Source organism: Cupressus sempervirens, chromosome 1, assembly GCF_028749045.1.
Source record: "Cupressus sempervirens isolate cs-2001-9-10 chromosome 1, ASM2874904v1, whole genome shotgun sequence".
Taxonomy (NCBI): Eukaryota; Viridiplantae; Streptophyta; class Pinopsida; order Cupressales; family Cupressaceae; genus Cupressus; species Cupressus sempervirens.
Genome location: NC_143118.1, coordinates 77,209,583 through 77,224,527, shown reverse-complemented (window position 1 = coordinate 77,224,527; position 14,945 = coordinate 77,209,583). Strand labels below are relative to the sequence as shown.

Genomic DNA, 14,945 nt, shown 5'->3' with positions numbered 1-14,945 from the left:
GCGACTAGGTGGACATTGAGCACCTGACTATTTCCTACTATCGTGTCATAGCTTTACTAATAGTTTAACCATGCAGTGACCATGTGATTACCTTGGTTGCATGGTTGCACCTTAAAATTTCAAAGATCTTTTAAAAGTGCGAAACAAATTTAAAACAAGGGAGGGTTTCTAATCAAAACACATATATGAATTAAAAACCTAGGGTTTTTATAAGGATTTCTTTGCACATGAGTATTGCAGACCCTAACTGCACAGATGAATATTGAATTTTCACAATAGATTCTCAGGATTCAAGCAAAGTGAAAATACAAGCCAACAAAGTGGAGCCCTTATTAATTGCTTGGGATTTTGCTGCGTAGTAGTGCTCCCACTGACTTGAAACAAGTTTAAATTGCCTTTTACTGAATTAATTTGTAACAACTCTGAGATGGCAACGATGTTGAATCTTGTTCTAATTCAATTGATATAAGCCTGCACCAATGGAATGCTTAGGTCCATAGTAGTTAGATGGGGGTGCTCCTATTAATTTCTCTTCCTTGATTTGTCTTGCAGCTACACCAGTATTTAGACAAATTGTGCAATGGGTACTCAGCTGCAGTGATGTTAGTTACTTGACCTTTTGTGGTCAGATCTTCAATGCCCTCATCTTTGATCACAAAATTTTCAAGATCTATGGCAGACTACGGTGGGAGATATTCACCACCAAAACTGTACAAATCCTTCAGCTCGAAGCTTCCCGGCAGTTTTTAAGTTGAATTACAAACTTCCATACAATTAACCTTTTCCCTCCAAAATGTTTTGAATTCAAATGGGCCCTTAGGAGGAAAATTAATGAAGTTGCCCCAATTTATATTCTCTTCAAATTCAATGGGCTCTAAATGAATGAATGATTTTAATAACGTTGACGAGGTCGAAGTGGCCTAAGGGACCACCTAGAAAAGCACACCACCCTAGAGGGCAGGAGGACCCTAAGTCTTTTGAAACTGCTTCTTTAGGTCCATTCTTCTACAATGAATGGTTATAATTAAATTTTCTGTACTGTCCAATTGTGTTTCCTCAAATATAGAAGCCAAATTGCCGGTTGCTAGGATATTGTCACAGCTGGAGCGGATGTCAGTGTACACTGGGCATTCCAAGATAAAATGTCTTTCTATCTCGACCACTTCCATGTTGCAAAATAAATGTATTCTCTCCTCCCATTCTTCCTTTGGTAGTGTCCACCTACCCGTTTCACACCTCAAGTGATGGGAACCCATTCTAAGTTGAGCTATGGGCATTTTTGCTTTCCAATTGATATTTGCTCCTATGTATGTTTTCTCCACGTGCTCCCTCTTTAGATTAAAGTCTTTGATATAATAATCCTTTTTACGTCCTTTTTGTTTTGACCATATTAGTTCTTTTTACGTCCTTTTTGTTTTGACCACATTAGACTCCTGAACTTTTCATTCACGTACTTTTTTATTTCCTCATTGTTATTGGACATTCTTGCCTACTAATATTCCACTTTTCCATCCATTTACCATTTTGTCTCATCCAAATGTTTTTTCTTCTGTCAAGTCTTTCTTCTATGATCAATTTAGGCCATCGCTGATTTTCCATTCTTTGAGTTTTCTTTAAATAACATAATATTCGAACCATGGCAGCGGCCTCTAATGGAAAAGTGCTCGTTTCCGCCAATAAAATCTCGTAAGGAACGGTGGTTTTAATCTTGAGATTACAGACTATTAAATGTTTTTGGATCCTTTCTATTTGTCTCCATTTTTTATCTGACAAATTGATGCCCCAAATCTCACAATCCATAAAGGATCACCGGGGTAACCAACAAACCAAAGAGTATCTTTTTGGTCTTCCAGTCCCATAATTCTGCATTCCTACATCTGTTTTGTAAAGAATATAATGCTTTCCATTCTCCCTGAATTCTTTTTGCTCTACAAGTTTTGCAGTTGAGTTTGTTATGGAAGTTGATTCCAAGATACTTGTACTTGAATGGAGGAACATTTCAGGTAAATCTGGTATTGCATATATGTTGCATTTGTTTGAAAGGTAAAAACAAAAGTGCAGTAAATGTTTAGTGTCAGTCAGTCTCTGAGTTCACTTGGGTTGGGTCTGGGTTTACATAGGGTCTAAGATAGGCACCCTGTGTACCCTGTGGGTCCTTCTCGACCCCAGGCTGTCTTCACCCTGAACCAGGATCCGAACCAATTTTTCCCAATATATGAGCTATTTCCAAATAACCGAGTAACTTAGTTTCGATTTAATAATATTATTCTTTTTGCAATATTGTCATTACTAAGAAAAGGAATTTTCTTGTCTTACTTATGTATTCATTACATTGATGCATGATTGGAGATGCTGTCTGACATATTTCTTTCCATCATCCAGAATGATTTATCTGCTCTTATTCAGTGCCGAAACTTTTGGGGCATCATACTTTGGAATTTATTTTACAGCATTAAGTAGGTTTAGATTTCTAACTACAGTGGTTCAGCTTACTATTAGCTGTGAATTTAAGTTTAACAAAAAAATCTGGAAGCTTGGTGCTATTTCAAGCAGTGATGATGTTTTTGCTTATTAGCATATGTAACCTGCTGTGAACTATTTTCTTTTTTGATTTGTTGTATTCTGTAACTCTCTAGTGGTAAAGCTTCTGTTACTTTGCATTTTCTATTTACAGAATAGATGATGTGTACTTTTTCTCTTTTCACCTTGATGGAATTAGCCTTCATTTTCTGTCGAAAAAGAATGAATTGCTATGATCTACTTGTGTAGGTATATAAATCCAGACCAGCCTGGTTATTTGCACCTGTTGAATAATTTGCGAAGAGGTGAATGCTTGTGAGGCTAAGGCTGTCATCCTGTCTGCACTGAGAATGTTGCAATTGCCTCAACTCCCGTCTTCTTCAAACACAAACAATGTCTCCTTCCCAAATACTTTTCGTAATGTTTAAGATACGACCAGATATTTGACCGTAGCTGGTAAGGATTAGCAGATGTTTTAAGTTAGCCATTTGGGAATTCTGTCAAGAGTTAAACAATATTTTGTAACCTGTTCAAAAGCTAGGGGTGTGCAATTTTATTCTAATGACTTAAAATATGATTCAATAGTCAATGCACTCCAAAACGGGGGCCTATTTTGTAATACATTATATGGATAAATAAGCTTATAATTCATTAATAAATTTTCAATTTTGATGCAAGACTACTATAGAATAATGAAAAAGCCTTATGATTAGATCTAGTTAGAACAAACATGTGGATCCAATATTACCAGTTATACCAACCTATTCAATATTCTTGGTCTTTTTTGACTGCGTCTATAAATTGTGGTGAATGACTATGCCATCCTAAACTTCATTTTTCATGCAGTAAATTAGATTCCTTTAACTTTCAGCGCATTCAATTACTGGATAAGAATGACTCATGTAATCATGTTTTCTTGCTTTGCTTAGTTAGTCATAGTTATCAGTAGACTTTTCTAGAACTGCGTTAAGTTCGTGGTGTATAGCAATAACAAGTTTATAACTTGTGTACCAAATTTGAACTGCCTGCTTAGCAATCGCCCATCTATTTTAGAAAGGAAGTATGTTTCTTCAATTGTTCATCTAATTTGAAAAGAAAATATGTTTCTTAACACATACCAAGCTGACTGCCAGTTGATGTAGCATGTTTAGCTAGTAGTGCCCAAACAATCAATACATATAATGATATCTCAATTAAGGATTTGGAATTTAAAACTAAACATTTGACTTCAGTAACGTAGATAAATATTGCTGGATATATTGAGTAAAAATGATGACAACAATAATAATCATGCCCTTATGCAGAAATATTATCACTGAATGCTTAACTTGGGAGATAAATAACAAAGTGTAGAATTACAGGAAGATTCTTGGAATGGATACCCAAAAGTTAAGGGACTGTACCAAGGAATGGATAAGAAGGGATAAATTGAGTTGGAAAGGGAGGACGCGAGTGGACTTGGAAGACCGGATGGACAAGTTTGAAAGGTAGAGAGAAGAATTATCAAAGAGAAAGGCTTTCATTAAGGAAGAACAGGATAAATTGAATCTAGCTCTGCTGAATAGAACAATCTGAATTGTCAATGAAGTTGCATCCAGGATTACAGCCTGCTATTATTTTTACCATTAGTTGCCCTGGTAGTCCATGAAGATCGTAGACTAACGTTGGTTTAGCAATATTGGATGTAATGGCAAAATGTAGCCAACGTTTTATATTCTAGGTTGTTCGTAGATTCATTTGTAGAAATTGTTTGCCTCACTAAGGTTGATAAATACATCATCATCTTCCCCAGTTTTATGCTTCTTGTGTCAAATGTCAATGCTAATGAGATGTCCAAGTTGATAGGGTGATAACTACATCATATTCCCCTCCTTTTTGCTTCTTGTGTCAATGCCAATATGTTGCCAGACTTTTAGTTCCCCTTTTAAGCTTTTAGCTTGGAGTGAAGTCATTGCAAATGTTTCTAAATGTCCAAGTCTAGGTTGCCCCTTCGGTGACTTTCTTCTCATCCATTATCTCTTTGCCCTTGCTATGCAGCATTTTAGGATTTCATTGCTCCGCCTTCTCTCCCAACGCTTCATGCAAATCAAGTGCGCCAAAAGTCTTAGTTCTCTTAGGTTGGGTGGAATTATTGTAGAGCGCCTTCGCCGATGAGAAGAAAGTTTAAATTACCATTGAAACATCAACACTATGCCTAAGTGTGCTCTCATCGGAAAATCACTTGCTCCGCTACCCCTCCATCAGAAGTGAAGCTTGTTCAAGGAGTTGCCAAAACTCAAAGAAAGGTCCCCTCCAAAAGCTAAGTGTTCAAGAAATGTGGAGTGGAAATGTTAAAAGAGCATAAGTTTAAAGCAAAGGAAGTCCCAGTTTGCCCAAAAATGAAGAGAGACTTAGAGTACATTTTGGGTAACATAAATGAAGAAAATGCTCATAGGGATCCCATAAAGTGATGCTTGAAGAAAGGAAGAGGTCCTAAGGTCTCTCGCGATGAAGAAAATTAAGTGTCAACATTGTCGGAAAGAACCCATTTTAGATGCGATTTTGGCTTCAGTGAAGCCAATCTTTCTATTTTTCGAAATCGTAGATTTGGCTCATTTTGTGAAGTAGCACGTAGAGTCTCACATTCCAAAAATGCTTGAGGGAACTTGAATGAAAAAGAATCAGCTCTAGAAGTCCCTCGAAGTTGAAAGTGACAAACTGTTACTTTGTCAGAAATCCACCTCTATAGTTGCAACTCCTACCAAAGGAGCACTATGCTGGCATTTTTTTGAAAGTGCAGATATGGCTTGTTTTATGAACTATACTTGTGAAACTCTACGTTCTAGGAATGTTTGAGGGAATTCTCAACAAGGAACCATTTAACAAGTGTCCCGAAGATAGAGTTGATGTTTTTAGAAATTAGCCATTTCAAGTGCACCTTGGCTCCTAGTGTACCTGCGACTCCCATTTTTTGAAAGTATAAGTCTAGCAGAATGCATGGAGTATAGATCTAATTTGTTCACGTCTTGAAGATGCTTAGAAGAATGTTTGAGCCAAAAAGCCATCCAGATCAAAGAATTTCCTCTAAGTATATGATTTGTTTGAGTTGCACCTCTTTAGCCACTTTGTCATCCAGAAAGGCACCCTACGTGTTTCTTTTTCGAAAAGTGAATTTAAAGCATATTATTGGGTAGCAGCTTAAGTAAAGAAGAGAATATTCTTTTGAAGATTCCATTTTGATGTTGCTCGAAGAAGACTAAGTATAAAGGATGTCAGAAAAGTGAGTTGTTCACTACTCCAATGCTTAAGAGGACAAATCTTATAAAATTCATTGTCTGACACCATGCTAAAGCCAGATTTGGTGTGAATGACGTCAAAAGGAGTCATTAACCTACTACATTAATGGGAAATTTGATCATTATGCCATTAAAAGGGCATTTGTGAGTTAATGGGTCACTCCTGACTCGGGTGACACAGGAAATTCGAAGCCCAACAATCAGATTTGAATACAATAAAGATCGAAAAGTAGGCAATCTCAATTCTCCATTTTGAAATGATCCAATTTCATCCCAAGTATGAATTGCTTCTTGCTCTGCGCTTATATAAAGATTGATGGTTGTAAGAATTGGTATGCAAGATCGTTTGCCTTGTTTAGAAAGCAAATTGAAGGATTATTCAGATACCTCTTTCTAATTCTATGATCTCAATGACCTGCATAGAAGATTGAATTCTCAACTCATTCATCCCATCACTCAAAAGCTTAAGGAAAGTGGGTTAGTTGAAGCTAAAGGATTCCCAATGGCCGGTCAAGCACCAAAGCTTGTCTAGGAGTGTATTGCAAGATATGATGCAAAGACAAAGCAAATTAAAATGCAAGACAACTCTATCTTGCTCACTTTTGACAGAGGTCTCACGTAGAGTGCATTCGGGATTCTGGCCAAAAATGAATACTGTGACAAACTTTCGATTGTTTGCCTCTATGTTCAATGAAAAGAAGACCCTGTGACGAGCATACATCATGGCAACTTGGTTCCAGCAGCCTATAAGCAAGAGGAGCAAAGTTTTGAAGACTCTCTTTGCAACTAGCTTAAAGAGGGAGATTGTGAACATCTTGATCCCATTACTGAGATAAAAAAGATATGAAGAAGTCCTAAACTTCATGGAGCACCATTTCTTTCTAGGGCAAGCAATTTGTGCGAATGGGCAATATATTGATTGGGCCTAGATAATCTGAAATGAGCTTACAAGCTGGATGAATTCTGCCAAAGCTTTCAAACAATTTCGAATGTCTTCATATTTTATTTATACTTTGGCAACACACTACTTGTGGCTAGGCTTGCCTTGCATAGAAGACTTGAACAAGATGACTAAGGTGTATGATTTTTACACTTGTCTACACCTCAAGAGGAGCTATGAGTTTGTAAAGGTCAATGATGCCTTCACTATGAGATTGTGTAGAGAGCTACAAGGATGCCTTGAAAGGGGATTCTCACTAGTAAATTTTGGTGGTCACCCAATTTAGATGTTGTTTCATCCAATTCTCATCCTCCTACATCAAAATCAATGGATTTGATGGTTTCCCATGGAGGTTGCCAAGGTATCCTGATGATAGGATTGTGTTTATTATGTAGGAAAATACTCGAGGTGAATGTCTTTTGTGGAGCTGTTAGAAAGGTGAGAATTCCTTTCCCAGTTGTTGTAGAATTATACTCCTGTGCATCTAGGTTAGATGCAAAGAACCTGATAAAGGCCTTTGAAGGCAACTATAAATTCAAGGATTATGAAGTTTTTAGGCCTCAATTTGATCCTATGAACTTTGTGAAGAATAATTTGTAGCTTGGTTTGAGTTACAAGCATATACCAGATATTGAGAACTACTGGGTGAATTACTACATGGAGATTAAAACATGGGAGAAGTTTTGCTCGAGGCCCACTGTTGAGCAAATTAAATTATACAAGGTAAATATTAATGTTGATGTTTAAGATGATAGATCATATCTGAGGTCCTCAACATATGAAAACGAGATCAAAAACACATCCATTATGTCTACTCCACCAGAGGGCCCTATAGTTGATAAGATGGAGATCCTAATGGATAGTATCATCAAAAGGACTAACAAGTGGGTGCAGTGGATGAGATCTAGAAGGAAAAGAACAAGAGCTGGTGGTTCTTTTGCAGGCATAGCTTCTGGAGGAGCTCAAGCATTATTTGTGGCCACTTCAACCACTACGGCAACTACATCCACCTATATGGGTTCCTCTCAATCAGTGGGAGAGGAGGAGGTGACCAGCCATTAGAATCAAGTCACTCCTACATGTAGAGGAGGCTCTCTACTGGGCACTGGAAATGTTGGTCATATAGTGGCATAAAAGGAGAAAGAAAAGGAGCAATCAGTTGGGAAGGACTCCTCTAAAATTCCAATGAAAAACTTAGATGGAGATGGCAATGAACTAGAGGATAATCCCCTAGATGGTAGCCCCGACGGAGATGATCAAGCTCAAGGCACACCACAACTATAGCAAGGAGGTGGTGATTAAGGTCCCCTTGCTCACTCTATAATGAAAATTCTGACTTTTCCATTTTCAAGAAGAAAGGAGACTCCTCTAATTGCGAGGAAGTTGTTTGATGCCTCTGTACTACAATCAATGCTTAATGTCCTCACAACCGGCTCTTGGTTGGAGGATACCAACGAGAGGAAGAGCCAAATAGTGGAGGAGAGTGCGCCCCATAAGAACCTAATTGCTCAAGCAATGCAACAACCAACCTTGTGCCGAAAAGGACAAAACCCAAAGGCATTAGCAACTCATTCTACAAATGTCAACACTGGTCATATGGTCATGGAGATAGTAGAGTCACAGGAGGGAAAAATTCAAGATTTAGCCGCAAGCGATTTCCAATTGAAGACACATGACATGGGCCCTCCAATGCACGACACCATGGTTAATGTGTGTAAATACACTAATGTGAGTATTGAGGATCGATTAGAGGAGTTAAAGCTGGCTAAGGCTATTCTCAAGGCATCAAATAAAGAGATAATTGATTACATAAGAGCAATGTTCAGGCACCTTGCAATTATCTTGGCAGGTAGTCCCACCCCAAACTCATTTGATCCCACTATAGAGGAGCACAAGAGTTTACTTGTTAAGCTACAATAAGAGAGGCATTTTGGATAGTTGAGTCGTGTGTGGATCAAAGATATGAAGGTCCGAGGTTCTCTTCTGATCGAGAACCTTGGTAATTTGTTGTTGGATACATCAAGGCTAAAGGAGACAATGAGCAATCATCAGGCCTCTATTCAATCAGAGTTTGAGAAGCTAATAGAAGAATTGTATTTTTTACAAGAAGTGATAGACATGAAGACTAACATTTCCATCAGTAATGGGATTCTTAGAAGTGGCAAAGAATCTTTGCTTCATTGGAAGCAATCAATGGAGTTAAAGAAGGAGAGCTTGGACAAGTCTAGGCAAGAATTGAAGAATATAAATGAGTCCGTGAAGAGGATTATATAAAAGATCTATGTACACCTGAATGATTTGCATACGGAATCTCAAGTGGCTCCAAACGGACAGTTGGCAGACTTCTAGCATATGAAAACCAAATTACTAAGTTTCATTGAGGAAACAACCAACCTAGCCAACTTTCAGAATTCAAAGATTTCAGAACCGACTGCTATAGATGTTCTGATGAAGGCACTAGAGAAATTGCAATCCAAGGTCACCACGGTGGAGAAATTGATAGAAGACCATGATTTCTAGATCATCAAAGTAGTTAACATTTACATTCCAAGTGTCTAAGAGCTCAGAGTAGTGCTCGATGCTATGAGGGCGCATAAAGCCAAGTTAGTTACCCTAAAGAGGAGAAACTAACAAAATCATTAGCATTACATTCTTCTCATGATGATTCCCCTCAAATGTAATTTTGCAGTAGATAATTCCTATCTTAATTTTGGCTATGCCTCTTCCACAATGTAATGATTAATGTAATGACTAGACTCTTAAGAGGGCCTATATATGTAATGTCGAAAATGAATACAAGGATTGAAATTTTTGTATGTGAATTCACCCCTGTAGTTGAGACTATTGTTTAAGACTTTGAGTTTACTATGAGCTTTTGTCGTTCATTAGATTAGATTGGCATGGAAATGAAAGACATTTTTTAATGAAGCTGTTGATATTGCAATGATCTGTGTGCTCTCAGATTTAGATATAAGTGAGTTGGGAAAGTGCTATTGGGTGATTTTATCTGGCCAGAGAGGCTCTTGGGCCCATGAATTTTTCATTTCTTAGCATGCCTTCTTTCCATCTAGTAGTTATAGCCATGCATGTAGGAGAAGCGGTATAGAGTAGAAGTTAGTATAGAGAGAGCTAAAAGTAGCTTATGGTGTTCATAAATGTGGATGCTATAAGTTGTCTAATTCAATCAATCAACCTAGGTTTCTTGTGGCTATGGGCAATTTGGTAATTTCCTCTCTTGCTCGTTGGTTAAGAGCATACCCCTATTTAGATTAAGATCTATTGAAAACTATATTCATTGCAAATCTTTGCATTCAAGGGAGATGTACCTTTCAATTTAGAGGGCAGTGATATCACCATACATTGGTCCCTCTGTTGGTAATAGCCAGTTTCTCCAACACATTGGGCACTCAAGAGTCAAGGTATAAACCAAATACAAGGAGAAGCAAACTATCAACTAACACAATGATAATGGAATGTCCAAGTTGGTAGCAATAAACATCCACTTTGTGGAATGCAATGTCCCTATTTTTTGTCACATCGTGTCAAGTACCTCAATTTCGTGAATTCTATAGTAGAGATAAATTTACAAATTTTCATCGAAAGATCACCATTGGACAATAGTAAAATGAAGGATGGATATGGTAATATTCTCATTGCTATTCTTGTCAAACAAGGAAGATTGATATGATATGATTAATGAATCATTAACACAAAACTACAATATTTTAATCAAGATAAGCATTTATGTAACCATCAAGCAATTTGAAGAAAGTAATGCAACCACAATCATGGTGTCACAATACCATTGAGAGGTTCTAGCTGAGCACCAAATCTTGTCATGGGAGGAATTCTTCATTCAACAAACATCATGAGAAATGTCCATTTGAATAAGACATTAGATTATTAAGAATTGATCGAGTCATAATAAGAAGTTACTAATTATATAGTAATTGTTTGGTAGAGGATGCGAGGTAATTATTAAGGAGCGATTGGCTACTACAGAGAGTCAATGATAATAGATTTTCAAGATTGAATATGACCATAAGGACAATTCAACAAAGGTAAATACATTAAGGGAATGGTGACGGCATTGATAGATCCATTTTGACAAGGATGGGTTAAGCATTCGATTAATAAAACTATTTTCAAGATTGGAAGGAGTTAAATATCAACCTCACATCTTAGAAGACTCATCTTGTGCATGTAAAAGGAATCAATAAGGAAACTTTGGCATTGTTAAGCAAATGATGTCTTCTAGTAATGATTTCCTCGAGGAGCCAACTATTGACACTCGAAGTAAAGGTAACTAATCCATCAGACATTGTAACATCTCTAAGTTCATGGAGATTAATTTTATTCATATTTTTATCTCCATCACAAGAGAATGATTCCTGCCAACATCCTACGACAATCATGATCATGATAAGTTGGAACAAGTGGAGTTATTTGCTTTCATTCTTTAGGAAATAAGTAAAGAGTGTGATCCCATGGTTGAACCAAATCTTCTCATTAGTAAAGAATGAGGCCAACCATTACATCTATTTTGATTGGAAGACATATAATGAACACTCCTTAAAATTTTGATTGAGACAACTACAATTTGTGCGTGGGAGTTAATTTATTGAAATCAAAGTCATGTAGTATCAACATGATTGGCCACCAATAGGAATGATTTAGAAAACAAAAGTTGTGGAACATCAAATGAATTATGATGTACCTAATTAAGAATCACATATCAACAAAATATATTTTACTAAAAAGTTAAGGCAATAGTGTAATGTCCTATGTCTTGACGATGTTTAGAAGTCCATCCATGTTAATGACCCATCACATCATACCCTAAACAAATGGTGCTACCAAACTTGGGATTGAAGTTTTGACTTGACAAATTAAGAATTCTTGTAGGCTAGAATTTTCAAGAAGGGGAGACTATGATGTTCCCATCCTTTTTCAGATGATGTCAAATATACCAATTTTGAGAATCTCTAGAAGAGACAAAATTACAAAAGTGCATCAAAAGATCAATATTAAAAGACATTGAAATGAAGAATGAATATGGTAAGATTCTCATCGCTATCCTTGTCAAACAAAAAAGATCTATATGATATTATTAATGAATTGTGGTCACAAGCCTACAATATTTCAATAGAGATAAAATGTCTATATAAATAGAGAAATTTGCAAAAGCAAGGCAACCATAATCAATGAGTTGCAATGCCAGTAAGAGGTTCTAGTTGATCAACAAGTCTTGTTGCATAAGTTCTCCATTGAACAAATAGCATGGCAAAAGTAATCCCGCATAAGACATCAGAGTTTTAAGAGTTGCCCGAGTCACATAAAAGAAAATTACTAAATAAATAATAATTGTTTGGTAGAGGATGTGAGACTACCAAGGAGATTTAGTGATAACAAAGTTTCAAGATCAAATAAGGCAGATAAATTAAGGGATGAGTACCACCATTGATAGAGCCATCTTGACAAACATTGGTTAAGCATCAATTTATATAATAGCTCCGCATTTTAGAAAACTCATCTTGTAGACGTGAAAGGCAACAATAAGGGATCTTTGATATTTCTATGGAAATATTGACTTTTGGTAATGATTCCTTGAGGAATCAACTATTGTTTAAAGAATAGTGACACTTGAAGTGAAGATAACAAGTCAAATAGCAATACAATTTGCAATAGATAGGTAATAAGATAAGATAAGATAATTTTATTAATGTCCAACAGGAGACCAATGAGGGTCTAAGGGACTAGAAACAATACAAAGGGCAAATGCTAGCAGTGGGGAGCATCAAACAGTGTTCGCGAAAAGAACATGTAACTAAAACAACAAAAGAAAAAAGAAAAGGAATAACAACAACTAAGAACTCCTCACAGGTGAGTATTCCATAATGGAAAGGTGGCCGCCATTAGAGCAATTAGGTAATTTGGAAGGTCGCTATCGATTGTGATCTCTGCGGGGTCTTATAGATTTGGTCTGAACTAATATAGTACAAGGAGGCTACTTCAATCCTCGAGTAGGAACTGAAGGATTGAAGAAAGAGGTGATGAGCTGCGTAGGGGTCGATGTCGACCAAAGCTGGAGTTGTATAGTGTGCTTGCAAAGCTGTGTGGTCTCTTGAAGGTAGAGTGCAAGACAGTGATGGTCAATATATCTGAGGAATGAGGGAAGAGAACGACACTCTCTGAACAAACTATAGAATCTCCCTTGGATCTAATAGTAAATGGGACAACGAAAAATAAAGTAAGCCTCGTTCTCAACCTCCTTGAGGTGACAAAGCCGACAGATCCTATCCAACCTGCTGATCTAGTGATCAGTTTGAATACGTAGCTGATGAGATCCCACTCTAAAAGATCCCAAGGAGATACGAAGAGTGTAAATCCAATGGCGAGTTAGATACTAGGGGCGTAAGATGATCTCATCCTGGATATCAAGGAAGTGCTCAACATAGAAGGCCATACGCAGGCGAAATCCACTTGGGGGGTTCCTCCAGGTCGTCATAACATACAATTTGTAGATGTCAAGTCTAGCATGCTCATTCAACTCTCGTTGAGGTGGAAGAAGATGGGCTGGAGCGTCAAGAGAAAACTTGAAGGGGGGAAGACGATCCAAACTAATACCAATTAAGCCCAAGAGGGCAAAGACCTGGGTGTACCAACAACGAGACCTATGTCCAGAGTCCGAACCCACAACCTCCATAGATAGAAAACCAATTTGTATTAATGTAACATTTGACAAGTATTTGTCAAATTGTTACAATCAACCACTATTAGTGACAAGCATTGATAATAACCTTAATTAATAAACAAAGATTAATCTCAGACATCATAATAGTTGATATTATGATCAACAATTATATTTCAGATATCTAAAGAGGTGCATTTACACAATGACTTGTCTTAAATAACATTGATATATTACAAGAAGGAAGTAACTAAACATTAAATAATTAGTGGACAAAGGTTCAGTTCTATATGTAGCATGCCCCCACTCACGTAAGAATACATAGATAAGATTAAGTGTACTCAATCATGGGTATAAAGAGATTTGTTCTCAAGGTGAGAGAGGAAGCATAATTTACTTTGGTTGTGATCTCTATTAGGCATGTTACTTTGTGTTGTGCCCTTATGAGGGAAAGGGGATTGTCTATTGGCATGCACACTCCTTCCATTCTTCTTATTCTTCCTCTCTATTGTTTCTTTAGGCTGCAACAAGCTAGTTATCTATATCACTCCTCTCATTTTTTCCTTTCCATTCGACGCTAATGACATGAACTTTCACCTATTTCATGTTATGGAGTGATAGCCATGAACTATTATCTGGAAAGCCAACACATTCGATGATCACATAGGCACCCAAGCAATCCTTCCATCTCTACAACCCCCTAAACATATTTGAAGGCCATTGAAATGTGGAAGGTAGAAAGACGAAATTCATTCAACAAGCAGATTTAGTGCTAGGTGCAATCGAAGAACCTACTTACTCCACAACTAGGAAAACACAATTGAAGGAAACATCAAGCATTGAAGAAGATGCAAGCAAGAAGCTAGTAAAGATGTGTTATCTCATTCTTAAAAATAACAAAATAAGCCCATCTTCATATGCTTCTTTTTAATCACCAATGTAATAACTCATTAGAATTATGAGATTAACCCGGCCTTCCAGTGCCACCATCGCTAGCCCCTCCAGATCTGTGAGACCTTGTAGTTGTTATACTCGTCAACGTCAGTGACACCCTCCCAACTCTTCTTAACGAGGATTTAGGGTACTTGCTTGCCCTAGTTCATACCCTTTGGTGCTTGGCTTCTTTTTACCGAGGAAGGACCCTTAGTCCTTGCCTTGTCTTGTGCTCCTTGCTTCTTCTTGTATCTTTTTTTTTTTCTTGTTTTCTTTCTTTCCTTGGCACCATTTGGTGCTCTTGCTACTGGCGGTTTTGTATCTTGTATGCTTTTTAGTCCTATAGACCCTTGTGGTCTCTTGTTGGACATTAATAAATTTATCTTATCTTATCACCCCATTTTAAGAATCTTCAATTGAGGATAACTTGTCTAGCAATTCTAGAAAGTAGAATAGCATTTGTAAGTCTCATTCATCTCTTTAAGTCGAAATAACATCCACTAACTATAGACACCTAAATCTGATTACACCGCATTGGTAATCCTATTTAGCTATCTCTAAAGGCATCATTAATTAAATTCCTATT

General features: G+C 37.1%; 1 protein-coding gene across 2 annotated transcripts in view; it reads left to right on the top strand.

The window, feature by feature from the left end:
- LOC149576299 (nudix hydrolase 20, chloroplastic-like) overlaps window positions 1–3,197 on the top strand; it is a 167,925-nt gene extending 164,728 nt beyond the window's left edge. For both annotated transcript variants that reach the window (XM_089816751.1, XM_089816748.1), the window contains one exon: window positions 2,770–3,197. In XM_089816751.1, the coding sequence (XP_089672877.1) occupies window positions 2,770–2,777 (8 nt within the window). In that variant the 3' untranslated portion in view covers window positions 2,778–3,197. The remainder of the gene's footprint in view (window positions 1–2,769) is intronic.
- Window positions 3,198–14,945: the final 11,748 nt, after the last annotated feature.